The following is a 13,883-nucleotide window of genomic DNA, read 5'->3' as shown; positions in this document are numbered from 1 at the left end:
GAGACGGACAGACAAGAACAATGGCACTAAACAGCGTCAAGGGGAAGAACATCTCGTAAAAACAATGGCAACTAAATAGAATCAAGGCGATGTACAATTCATTAACAAAATAAATAGGGTAACGAAAATATATACAGTTGAGCGGACAAGTACAGTGCTGTGGGGATGGGAAGGGAGAGGGGGAGGAGGAAAAATTATTGAATCTCCACTTTACAGTTGATCGAACTGGAACACAGCTAAATTAAGTGACTTGCTCAAGGTCATACAGCAGGCAAATGGTGGTACTGGGATTAGAACCCAGGTCTTTTGATTCCCAGGCCTGTGCCCTTTCCATTAGGCCGTATTATTTCCTACTAGTTAGGAGCTTTTTTCTCTCTGGAAATTTACAGAAATCATTGAAAGTTGAAAATATCCTTCACACTGGAAAACAGTATCTGTTGGTAAAAAGACTTTCCCTTTCAACTCTGACTAAAACTATTTTACATACCATTAACACTTGGTTTCCTTTGCAATTAAAATTGAACTGACGGTCTTATCAACATTCATGACTTCTCTTATGAAAAGGGACTGCCTATATCATTGATAGGATCTGAAATAGTGTTCAATCCACTGAAGCGCTTGTATTTTCTTGTATTTTCGTGCTTGGAGTGGAGAATTAGAATGTCATTCAGCGAATCAGTCACCGGCCAGGAAAGAGGCAGGGTTCATATTGACCTGCCATCATTTCATGGGCATCTGTGAGTGATTAAAATAATGTATAGAAAGAGTCCCATTTATCCTGATTTCCTTTGGACTCTAGCCCCTTCATTGGTCTCCAGCTATATGTTATCATTATGGGCGGTCATGGGCACTGACATTTCATTTCGAGTTGAAAGCGAATGTCCTTCCAGGGGTTTACAAGGCAGGAAAGAGACTATCAGAGAGCCATAACTGGGGACATACCCAAAGCCTCAGGGCCCCCTGAGGCAGAAGCCTGGAAAAGAGAGAGGGGAAAAAAAGAGCCAGAAAAGCCACGATGAGAAGTTCCAAGGGGAAATGTCAGAGGGGCTCCTCTTGCCTTGACCGGTGAGATGAGAGAACCCGAACTTGCTTCTGCCAGAGTGGCTACTAGGAGGTGTGAATTCAGAACGCGATTTGCCATTTTGGAGGTCTCAACATCTGAGATTAGGGTGCCCCTTATACTCTGAGCTAGGTGGCCCTAAAATGGTCTCCTCCCTGGACTTCCCACAAATCCAAACAGGGCCCAAGGATCTCTGTCCTCAGTTCTCTTGCTGCAAGGTAGAATATGAGGCAGAGCAGAGTGGGAGGAGTAAAGAAGAGCAGGACCTGTACTATGAAACCAGTATGAAAATCAAAAATTACTGTAGTCGTAGAATTTGAAAAAAATATTCTGTGCCCTTGGAGGGCAAATTTGGCTCTACAGTCTTGTCTGCATTGGGCAAGTCCATCGTGATTCAATCTGCCCAAACGATATTGTTCCTTCTCCATTTTAACCATCTACGTAACATGAAATGGAGAACAAGCTTAGATGAATGATTAGGCAAGCTTAGCTGTTTCTGCCCAAACAGATTTGCATATGCACAGCAAGACTGCTTCCACTTCGACTGCTTCTGTCCCTGCTCTCCTTTCCTCCAAACCAACAACATTTTTGTTGTCCAGCCGGTGAGAGACCGGATAGCACTGTGGGTCGCAGGAATGCCTGTGGTCCCTCTGACACTCCCAAGTCGAAGGACTGTAGATACGAATCCTTGAATCCGGAGGGAATACTGCGTCGGAAATAATTAAAAGTCAACGCTGTCCCTTTAATTGCCCATTTTCAAAAGTGTGAAAAAGAATTACCCTTTTCCACAGAGAAAAATATGCACTAGTAGCTTGAGTATCTCAGATGCCAACTTCGAGAGGGGATGGCACACACAGCTTTTTTAGCCAAACTCCCAGACTTGCTCATCCCAAGTCTTTGACAAGATCTGAGAATTTCCTGTCAGTGCAGAAAAGGCCCAAGATGGTGGCTTTCAAAGGCCCCACCTCAGCTGCAGGCCATGCTGGAGGGCTTTGTAGCCCTCAGCCAGCATTTTGCACTATTCGCTAATCCACAGAGCGTTTCTTCCATCCACCCCTCTGCATCCCATCTTGGTTCATCTCGTCACCTAGCTTCCTGCTGTCTTCCACATGCCACACTGCCTGGGGACTGAGATGGGGCAAGAATCATTTCCAGGTGGTTAGGTTGGATGTCTGCCTTGTCATTGAATTCTGATGGAAATCCTCAAGAAGCTGGATGGAAAAGAAATATTTTCTGGTTTATAGCCTCAGGAAAATCTCCAAGCTTCACTGCCTCATGGGGAAATTTTATTTAGAATCAAGCAGTTTACTGAGGCATGAGAATTGTAAAGATCAGAAAATGGTGTTTTCCATTGTGCATCTGTCATCTGTGGGAACTGGTGGTTTGCTTGTAATGCTTTTTAATAATAATGTTGGTATTTGTTAAGCGCTTACTATGTGCAGAGCACTGTTCTAAGCGCTGGGGTAGATACAGGGTAATCAGGTTGTCCCACGTGAGGCTCACAGTTAATCCTCATTTTACAGATGAGGTAACTGAGGCACAGAGAAGTTAAGTGACTTGCCCACAGTCACACAGCTGACAAGTGGCAGAGCCAGGAGTCGAACCCATGACCCCTGACTCCGAAGGCCAGGCCCTTTCCACGGAGCCACGCTGCTTCCCCACGCTGCGTTTTAGTGGAAATGTCCACTCTAGACCTTTCTTTGCCACCTAATAAGAATGTAGGAATCCACGCACTGAATCTGCGGAGCTCACAAAAAGTATCAAACGGCATCAATAAGCCTGGACTTTAGTAGCTATTGAGTTATCCAGAAAAGTTCACCGAGCTTTAGAGAAGAAGCGTGGCTCAGTGGAAAGAGCCTGGGCTTGGGAATCAGAGGTCATGGGTTCGAATTCCGGCTCTGCCACTTGGCAGCTGTGTGACTGTGGGCAAGTCACGGAACCTCTCTGCGCCTCAGTGACCTCATCTGTAAAATGGGGATTAACTGTGAGCCTCACGTGGGACGGGCTGACAGACTGTTTAAAATGAGCTTTTGTTTTGTTTTGTTTTCCACAGTGTACTCAAACTTTACCTGTGTGACATTAGTCATGTACTGTTTCAGTGATTTCAAACATCTTCCCCTTTGGTTCTCACTGAGACAACACACTGTCGATAACCCGAGGGTTTACAAGAATGCAATTACCTGTGCTGTAACAGGAATGCCTTATAATGTAGTATGACTATGAAGGAGCAACTTCAGAAAAGTAGTTTTAAGGGAGTGTTTATATTCTCCAGATGTATCGAAATCATGTTTGTTTTTTCACACCGACTTTCCGTAATCTGCTAAAAGCGAAGCCATCTATGTACAGCATGGGCGCCTTCTTGCTACCAATTACAGGAAGTCCCAGCTGCTGGAATTTTCATTTACCGAATGAAAATTGGTTTTCTTGGTAATCTCCCCAGCGGCAGATAAGGCACTGGGCCTCCCTTCTCACCCGGTGCCAAGGTGAAGCCAAAGCCTAGAGGCCCAGGGTCAGTTAAATATTTTTTTCAAGTGCTTAATACGGTGCACTGCACTTAGTGGATGCTCAATAGATACCATTGCTAATACTCTCCGGTGGGTCCAATCTGAACCCACCTTAATGAGACTCCCTGCCATTCCATGCTGCAAGATTCCCTAACGTAGTGTGACTGTCAGTGCTTTAGCCCAGCGACTCTACTGTGGGATGCCAAAGTAGCAGTAGGAATGTGAGCCCAGCAGGGACGCCTGCCGTGGATTTGGAAATGGAGAGGCCTCTGCTTCCATTCCAGGATTACTCCATGGAAAATAAATACAGGGCTCCTCCTCAAAACCCTTTGATGTTTTCAGCTAAAGAACCTAGATTCTCTAACCCAAATTCCAAATGGCCCTTGGTAAACTTCCAATTCCAGATGTTTTCACTGACAGAAATTGCACTTTACATCTGGATGAAGACACCATATAGAGCATTAAAACTGACCGGATTTTAGGGTCAGGATAAGCAGCATGGCTTAGTGAATAGAGCATGGGCCTGGGAGTCAGACGGACCTGAGTTCCAATTCTGGCTTTGCCACATGTCTGCTGTGGGACCTTGGGCAAATCACTTCACTTCTCTGAGCCTCATTACTCAGAGAAGCAGCGTGGCGCAGTGGAAAGAGCACGGGCTTTGGAGTCAGGGCTCATGAGTTCGAATCCCAGCTCTGCCACTTGTCAGCTGTGTGACTGTGGGCAAGTCACTTAACTACTCTGTGCCTCAGTTCCCTCATCTGTAAAATGGGGATTAAGACTGTGAGCCCCACGTGGGACAGCCTGATTCCCCTGTGTCTACCCCAGCGCTTAGAACAGTGCTCTGCACATAGTAAGCGCTTAACAAATACCAACATTATTATTATCTGTAAAATGGGGATTAAGACGATGAGCCCCATGTGGGACAGGGACTGTATCCAACCTGATGACCTTGTAACTACCCCATTGCTTAGAACAGTGCTTGGCAAATAGTAAGTGCTTAACAAGTGTCATTATTATTATTATTTTCCCATTTTTTCCATTGTCATGAGGATTTTAAACCAAGAAACCTGTCACATTTACAGGTTAATTAATTTTTTAGCATCTGACCCACGAGAAGGCTGGTGACTCGCAGTTTTATTTAATGAAATTTGCATACAGACTGTTATACCTGGTATCATTTTCTGTCAACACCACATTTTTCAGACTTTGCCAGAAGAAGCCTTCAGCCTTGGGGTTATTGGGCCAGTTGAGAATCGAGCTTTTACAAATCCTCCTCCTCAGTCTCATATATTGAGAGTTCTGCAACACAGGCTCCAGCAAAATGAAAATAATCACATCCACATTCTCATCCATTAGCCTCTGCAAGGCTAAGTAGAAAGCAGTTTTAAAGTTCCAGTTTCTTGCATACTTTTTCGTCAGCACAAATACCGTCTTATTGCTCTGACTTACGCTCTGAATGAGGTTATCGATAATAGCTATCCCAGGGTCCCAATCCCTTTCTTCTAGGCAAAGGAGAACCTTCTTGTCTTCACTTTCTTCCAAGTGAACTCGTAACTCATTTATTACCCAGTCGGTCACCAAAGGGTCTGTCGTATCATAAGCAATATACGCATCGTAGACGGTTTTTGACGTGGCGATAGATCTGTAACCTCTAAACTTGGCTCTGCACCAATGATAAATATACCACACGTCCCAATGGAACAAGTGATGAGCCACAGTTATCAGCATAAGATGAATTGTGATCAAGAATGAGAGGCAAAAGAGAACGACCGCAATGGTATCTGAAACACAGGTAGTTAGGTCTAAGCTTATGATGCTTCTCCCTGTTTGGTCTCCAGGTGTGGCACACACAACTTCGGACGCCAGTCCGGGAATGCTGACGTTCTCGTTTTCGTCCATCCACTTCCGGATGTCACCCATTTTGCAGCTACAGTCGAAGGGATTTCCTCGTAAGTCCAAAATTGTCAAGTGATTCGTTACTTTGGTTTGGAATGTCGACTGGTTGATGATTTTCAGGTGATTGAAGCTTAGGTCCAGGTGCAAAAGGCTCAACCCTTCCGTGAGAAATCCCTCTGCGAGCTGGGAAATCCTGTTTCTCCTCAGTACCAGCGTCTGAAGTGAAGGTGTGAACGCAAATACGTTACTGGTTAAACTGGTGAGCGCATTTCCACCTACATCCAGCAGTTGGAGAGAGGGGAGTTGCCGTAGCACTGTCCAATCGAAGAACGTTAATCGATTGTTACTTAGATATAGCTCAGTTAAAGTCTCTGGGAGGTTGAAGAATGCCTCTTCTGGGATCTCATGAAGCATGTTGCTGGAGAGATCAAGTCGTGTTAGGTTGCAGAGGTTACTGAAAATCTGAATGTACCTGTCATCTTCAAGGTTCCACAAGATATCGAGACGGTTTCCTTTGAAAACCAATTCTTCCAGGGACCTGCTGATTAGCTTATGCTCGGTGAGGGTAAAAATGGCATTGTGGCTTAGGTTTAATACCTTCAGCTGCGTTAGATTTTGAATAAATCCCAGGCGATGCGTGATTCCTGCTTCCCTGAAATAGTGTATGTTATAGCTGAGATCTAATACCTCTAGGCCTGGCACTTCTTGGAATGCATTATCGTCATCAAAGTCCAACTTATTATATGACAAATCCAAATATTTGAGGTGAGGTAACGATGAAAACTCGGTGCCGTGTAAAACTTGTCCGATGCCGTTTGAAGACAAATTTAAGCAGGCTATTTCATTAAAGCCTTTAAACTGTTTTTGCCCGATAAAAAAAATGTTGTTCAAGCTAAGATCCAAGGCTTTACCGTAAGAACTGCACTGCGGTTTTATTAAGGGATTGGTGATGTGGTAAACGTTGGAATGCGGGTCGACGTTTGGGTTTATGCTAGCACCAACGGGTGACTCCATCTCGACATCTGTTGAGCGCTTTCGAGTTATGTGAAGCGGGGGTGAAACCTTACGAATATTTCCGTCCCCTACGAGAGGTGATATTTTATTATCTGACAAAGAAATGACCGTCAAGTTGGAGAAATTGTGGAAGAGCATGAGATCAATTTGCTTAATAAAGTTAATTCCCAAATTAATCGTCCTGAGGTTAGGAAGCTTGGTTAGTGGCTGTAGGTCTTGCTCCCTAAGTTCCTGGAACACATAACCTTTGACGTGCAGGGCCTGGAGAGAGACCAGTTTTGAGAAATTATCGGAGAGATTGATGTAGACCGGATATTCCTTAATGGCGTAGTTGAAAGATATGTCCAACACCTGTAGCCCGGGCAACTTGACTAAAAACTCGCCGGAGGCGATTTCGGGTAGCAGGTAGTTAAATTCGAGGTCCAGCACCCTGAGATTGGACATATTGTAAAACCAGGTGGCGGGTATGCTAGTGAGCGAGGTGCTGGACAGGTTCAAATGGCTCAGTTTGTTCAGGTTCTGAAAAGCGTGCAGGTCAATGTGGAGGGATGAGCCTTTCTCACAGGGCTGACAGGGAAACGGGGCGTTGAAACACCTCGGACAGTTCCCGCTCAAGTCGAGGACCTGCAGGTTTGCCAGCGCCTTCAGATCGTCGCCGCTGACGCGCCTGATCTCGTTATTGCTGAGGTAGAGCTTCTCCAGCGACAGGGGCAACCTGGGGGGCACCTGGGACAGGTTGTTAAAGGAGAGCGACAGCAAGGTCAGACCCGTAAGGTTTTCAAATGCCCCGTCCTCTATGTAAAATGACTGTTGGCAGGGGTTGCCGTAATAACAGTTCCATCCCAGGTAGAGTTCCTCCAGTTTAGCCAGTTCGGAAGTGTTTTCTCTGGTTATGGAGACTACGTTGTTGAGTATGACGCTCAGGGACGTCAAGGAAGGCGGCAGACCAAGGGGCAGTCTACACAGCTGATTATTGTCAAGCAGTAAAGCCCGTAGCTTTGTTAAGTTAAAGAAGGCGCCATCCTCGATGGTCATCCCTCTTTGGCAGAGGTTGAGATTGTCGTGCCATTTCTCTGAGTTGGTGTTTCTGTTTAGGTTTATCAGAGTGAGGTTTCGCCAGCCTCTGAATGATTTCGTTGTCACGGCCTGGATGGAGTTGTCAGAAAGGTCCAACTCGGTCACGTCGAGGTCCGTTCTGTCGGGGACCTCCCTGAGGCGATGCGCGCTGCAGTCGGCTGTGAGGGAGGAATTCTCCCTCCTGATATCACAAGGAAAGTTTCTAGGGTAACTCATCTTAGCGAGGGCCTTGTGAAGACCATAGACCAGAAGAAACAGAATGCTGAGTCTTGAAGTTTTAAGGGCCATATTTCCCTAAGGAATAAGAAAAGTGAGAGGGTTTAAGTTTTATTTTTTTTAAACAGCAGTGTAAGTACAGCAGTTAAAATGTTTTAATGGTGGATCCAGTGACTGTAAAACCCCAAGGTAAATATCTGAAAGCGTGGCTTTCTGAAGTCTGAACAGATAATGATCAGGAAAACTGGGCCAAAATGAAGCTTATAATTTATTTTTTAAAATCTCGTTACTCTTTTTCCTGAGTACTTGGGCCTCACTTAAGAAGGAGGTATATATATATGGGGCAAAATGATCCAGCCTTTCCCTTATTGCATCTCCTTTAATTTTGTATGGCCTGTAGCAGTGGTGTGGCGTAGTGGACAGACCACGGGCCAGGGAGTCAGAGGATGCGGGTTCTAATCCTAGCTCTGCCACATGCCTGCCCTTTGACCTTGAGCAAGTTGCACCTTCTCTGGGCCTCAGTTTCCTCAGCTGTAAAATGAGGATTGAATATCTGGTCTCCTTCCTACTTAGACTCTGAGCCCTATGAGGAACAGGGTCTGCGCCTGTCTTGATTATCTTTTATCTTCCCCAATGCTTAGTATAGTGGTTGGCACACGGTAAGTGCTTAATGAATTCTACCACCACCAAAATAAATCCAAACAGGAGAAGTGCCATTAACACAAATAAATCTGATGAGCCAGATCGGCCTCTAGTTTCCAAGTCCCTTACTGTTATGAAGTTATGTCCCAAAAGAGGCAGAAAGCCTTTTAAGATGGGTCATCTACATAGAGAATCCTAAGCATTAAGAGAAATTATTTACCTTACAGTTACATTGTACCCAGACATTACTATGGGGCTCAGTTTTGTAGATAATTTTGAAAGAAAGGCCTGCTTGTCTTCATATGTGTTATTCCCTGAACAGGTTAGCTTAAAAAAGAAGTCTTCCCCAACTACTTTTCGTCGATTGACTATAGATGTGTCTAGTGGCCCAGTATTTAAACTGTAAAGACATTCTGAGGTCATCCAACTCTGATTTGGTTTGCAGAGCATGATCTCAGGATGCTACCCTTTGAAACTGATGAAGGTGAAAAGCAGGTGGTTGCCTCTGAGGAGACAGGTACCATCTCTGACCCGTAGGACGGTTAGGCAACAATGGTTAATAGAATGCAGCACCAGAAATAGAATGGTTTGGCCAGACCAATGTGGTTTCTTCAGTCCAATATTCTGCCTTGGTGAGTGCTAAGATGCTTGAAGAGACAGGATGATGACTGTTCTCCTTGCCAACCCATCGTAACATCCAACATCCCTAAGTCCCCTCCCCATAATTAATCCTTACCTTCCCCTCGAGTACTTTAGGGCCCCATTAGGAACCTCTGCCTCATGAATTCATCTTTGGTTTTCTCAGCCAGCCCAATTTCCCGTGGTATGAATTCCGCCTGCTTACCCCTTTGAAAAGATGTGTTTCCCTTTGTTTGCCAGCAATTAGCGCAAGCACATTCCCCCCTCTTAATTTGCCTCCTCCTTTTTCCTTCCCCCGACAGTGAATACACACCCAACATTACTTCCTTCAAAGTGGGCCAGAGCATGTACTATTTTTTCTATGCTTGAGACCCTCTGTTCTGTCCCAAAGAGGCTAGGGGGACCCAGACTTGACTCCAGGGAGTAACATCACCTCAGGCTGCTCCTCATTGCATTTCTCCTATCAGATTGAGGTTTCGTGAGGCCGTGGGACAGGTAAGCATCATTGTTCCACCTGTCTAAGCTCAGAGTACTTTAAAGCAGTTTTTTTTTAAAGCTCAACTGCATAGGATTAATTAAAATGTATCCATCAGTAGATCAGGACTATCTGTCGAGCACTTACTGTGTGCAGAGACGTGATCCTACTCACGGGGAGCTTACAGTCTAGAAGAGCGCCTGTGAAGTCTACCCCTGAGCTCACTCTCTTTCCTCCCCTCCACAAGCTACTTCCCACCTAGTTCCAGCAGAAGGTTCCTGCAGAGGTTCTGTCCTTGAATGTGATTAGCCCCAGTGCAGTGAGCTCCTTGTACACGTCCCACTTCTGGAGGGAGATGCAGGAGGGAAAGGGAGGGTGGGCATTCATGGCACAGTCTCCCTAAGTACTCCTTCCCCACCCCAGCCTTCCTCCTCCTGAGAGGACCCCCCATCTCTGATGCAGCCCTGCTCTTGGTACAGAGACATTGCGAGGGGATGCCAGGATGGCACCTGCGTCAGGCAGAGCCAGCGGGATATTTGCTCATTCCTGTCCAAGAGAGCCAGGGGGAGAACGGAGCTCAGCGTGCGAGACTGTTTCTTCCTCTTGATTAGTTGTACTCTTTATGAGCCCGATTTGTCATTCAAAAATTACTTAACCAAGTCATTTTTAAAAGACCTTTGAAAACTAGCTTTGTTTTTCAAAGTGAACATAGATCCCTAAAATAAGACAGCACTAACTACTTTTACATGATTTTTTAAAAAAGTAGTCCTTTCAGAAATAATAGATTTCACATTTGTCTCCACCCTGTACTGCCTATTGTAATGGTTTCGAAGTGCTTCTGATGGAAAACATTGGGCAGTGGGCACATTGAATTTCTAGATTTAGTTACAGTTCTAATTAATTCTAAAGAATACAAAAATAAGTAACAGTGCCCGACCCCTTCCATTTTAAACCTTTAATTTATGGTGCTTAGCTTGTTATGGATAAGTTTCATTTAGTCAGAAATTGGTCACATTCTCACTCCTGGGCATCACACCAAATTATGTTTCTAAGTCAGAAATCAGTTGAAATAAAAATTTAAGCAACTTTGGTGAAATAATTCAGAGACTTACTGTGGTTCCTCTGGATTTGGTCTATCAGTTTTCATTCCACTGGAGCATTCTTTGAAATAATAATAATAATAAAATTAGGAGCTGGTACTCTGAAGACTTAAAGCACCCAGGGATCCGAAAGTAAACAGATTAACTTCCCTAAACCAGCCACTTCATCCTCAGCGGAACCTACTTTGCAGAAGTTCATATAGAAAGAACAGAAGCAGATTTAATTATTGCAAAATCGCTTCCCAGTCATACTGCCTCAGAAATGTATTTGAAAACTGTCCGAGCAGAAAGGAGTCCAAATAGGAGCCGGGAGATTTTTTTTTTGGACATTTCAAAGTCACATTGTTTTGAAAGAGCACAGATTTATTAACATAGAAGACTTCAAGTAAACAAGAAACACTTCCTAAGAAAAAGGCATCATGAATGTCTCCAAGGTCAAAATAGAGACCAGTTATTGACTGGATCGGTGTTGGGCTGGATGCCCAAGATGTTCACATTTAATAATAATAATATTAGTAATAATAATAAGGATGGTACTTGTTCAATGCTTACTTTGTACCAAGCATCCCTGTTCTAATCACGTTAGTCAGGTTGGACACAGTTCCTGTCCCACATGGGGCTCACTCTTTTACTCCCCAGAGGAGTTAAGTGACTTGCCCAAGGTCACACAACAGATTTATGGCAGAGCTGGGATTAGAACCCAGGTCCTTCTGACTCTGAGGCACGAGCTGTATCCACTAAGCCAAGCTGCTTCTCACATTTCCATTGCTCTGCCTTAGGGTAAGTGCTAATCAGACCATTTAAAAAAACACACAAAACCAAATGGTATTTGTTCATTCATTCATTCAATAGTATTTATTGAGCGCTTACTATGTGCAGAGCACTGTACTAAGCGCTTGGAAAGTACAAGTCGGCAACAGATAGAGACAGTCCCTGCCCTTTGACGGGCTTACGGTCTAATCGGGAGAGAATTTCTACTTTGTAATGGCGGTGGGTCTTTTCCCACTTACTATGTCTTGCTGGCGGGGAGTGAGGGTTGTGTGGCTTTTCTCTATGCAAACAAGAGAAGTAATAATAATAATTGTGGCATTAGTGCTTATTATGTGTAAAGCACTGTACTAAGCACTGGGGTTGAAACAGTATAAGGAGTTTGAACAGTAAGTACAGTACAATACAGTACAGTAGGTACAGTAGGTTCCTGACCCACATGAGGTACATAGTTTAATGTAATTTCTAATTTGTTAAGCGTTTACTATGTGCCAGCCACGGATTTAAGCACTGGAGTAGATAGAAGATAAGTTGGTTCCAGTCCATGTCCCAGATGGGGCTTATATGGGACCATTACTTGATATACCAATTTTTGCTAATTTGGCAAAGTCAATATTGTAGGACATCCCAGTTTTCTAGGCAACGAACTCCTAGAAAATGGAAGATACTAAATTAAGCCTCTGACTTCCCGGCAGTCCCTTTACAGCGGGAAAGTCAACATACTGTTACAGTGTAAACAATGAATGGGGACAGGCAGCTTTAAGATGGTAGGCACTGCTGACACTCAACAGGGCTTATTTGAAGAGAATGACTCAGAGATTTAGGAACTACTTGCAGAATAAGTAAATCATGCATTGCCAACCACTTTACACTTCCCTTTCCGAAGAACGGGGGACGGCCCGTGAAAACTCACTCCGTGACTTGCAGGTTAAATTAAGGGGGGGCGTGAATAAGTGGTGAGATGCTGAAGCTGAGGAGACCTGACTGCTACTCATCCTGGGAGCTTTGGATGTTTCTGAAGAACCTAAATGGATCGTACAGACTTCCCCAGCACCTTGGAAGAATTTGGTGGCTCCTCCGTCGCCACGAACAAGATGGGAAGCCTATCTCACAGCTCTCCTTAACAAACCTCTCCCAGTAGAGGCTTGCAAGCAGTAGAACACTTGTCCACAGGACTTTGCCTTTTCTGGAACTTCATGGTGGAAGTTGCTGCCGGCCTTTAAAGTCACGAAGCGTGGTGAAGGTCCCGAATTTAATGATCCCGAGATTCTACGGGCAAGGAAGGGATGACTTGCTAAGAGATGTCTGCCATCCCATGCTATGAGTATCTCTGTCAGTTGGAGTTCTTGCCAACTCTTTCCCCATCATCAGTGGAGGAAAGAAAATCTGTGAAGTAGATCCAATCTCATTTAACCCGAATAGGCTTGGCGATGCAAGTGACTCGGGGATGGAATTGGACTGTGCTTCTAGTCCTCTGGGAGACTTTTCCATGGCATCAGACTCTGAGCATCATCCAGACTCCCTGAAAATCAGTCATTCAGGCGTGACCACATGCTGAAGTCAACATTCTGGGAGCACTCACCCAAGCGAACCTACCAGCGGCTTATGAACCGGTCAACGGCGATGATGTTGGAGTTTCCCATCGGGGATGACGGATGGGCCTTGGCCCTGAGACTTCAGCAGGATTGAGGACCCGCACAGAGGAATTGAGTACAGCGACTATGGTTCGTGCAGTACCACTTGGGGTCTGTCTTCCCTGCCAGTTGTGTCCCGCTGGGGCACGCAGTGGCGTGAGCGAGTAGCTGGGAAGTGTGCAACACGTTGTGAGATGCTTGCAAAGGTCTTTTTCGTGCCAGGCCCATTTCGCTTTGAAGTGACCAAGGCGGAGTGCCTGAAGCAACGTGACCCAACAGACAGTTGCCTTAGTAATGGCGGTGGGTCTTTTGCCCACTTACTGTGTCTTGCTGGGGGGGAGTGAGGGTTGTGTGGCTTTTCCCTATGCAAACAAGAGAAGTAATAATAATAATTGTGGCATTAGTGCTTCTTATGTGTAAAGCACTGTACTAAGCACTGGGGTTGATACAGTATAAGAAGATTGAACAGTAAGTACCGTACAATACAGTACAGTAGGTACAGTAGGTTCCTGACCCACATGAGGTACATAGTTTAATAGGGAGGGGGAATGGGTACTGAATCCATATTTTAAAGTTGAAGAAACAGAGGCACAGAGAAGCTAAGTGACCTGCCCAAAGTCATACAGCAGGCAAGTGGCGGAGCAGGAATAAGAACCCAGGTCCTGCGACTCCCAGGCCCGTGCTCTGCCCGCTAGGTCACGCTGCTAGTGGTGTATCGGTCTTTCGGTTATTGAGGGCACTCCAGCACCCGGAAAATGAATTTAAATGCTATTACTATGCCGCTGTTCATCGCAGAAAAGGAGGATGGAAATGGGACTGTGGAAATATTCTGCATGAACATGAAAGTCACAACGATCA

The 13,883-nt window shown here is 45.0% G+C and overlaps 1 protein-coding gene across 1 annotated transcript; it reads right to left on the bottom strand.

The window, feature by feature from the left end:
* Positions 1 to 4,681: 4,681 nt before the first annotated feature.
* Positions 4,682 to 10,753, bottom strand: TLR8 (toll like receptor 8). Its single transcript, XM_007670390.3, has 2 exons — positions 10,636 to 10,753; positions 4,682 to 7,845 (listed from the first exon to the last, which is right to left on the bottom strand). The coding sequence occupies exon 2, from the start codon at positions 7,837 to 7,839 to the stop codon at positions 4,699 to 4,701; it is 3,141 nt and encodes a 1,046-aa protein (XP_007668580.1). The 5' UTR covers positions 7,840 to 7,845; positions 10,636 to 10,753; the 3' UTR covers positions 4,682 to 4,698.
* Positions 10,754 to 13,883: the final 3,130 nt, after the last annotated feature.

Source organism: Ornithorhynchus anatinus, chromosome 15 (assembly GCF_004115215.2).
Source record: "Ornithorhynchus anatinus isolate Pmale09 chromosome 15, mOrnAna1.pri.v4, whole genome shotgun sequence".
In the NCBI taxonomy this organism is placed as follows: Eukaryota; Metazoa; Chordata; class Mammalia; order Monotremata; family Ornithorhynchidae; genus Ornithorhynchus; species Ornithorhynchus anatinus.
This window is presented reverse-complemented; position numbering and strand designations above follow the sequence as displayed.

Excerpts from the sequence above, each read along its gene's own strand:
- TLR8 (XM_007670390.3), bottom strand. The coding sequence starts at position 7,839 with ATGGCCCTTAAAACTTCAAGACTCAGCATTCTGTTTCTTCTGGTCTAT.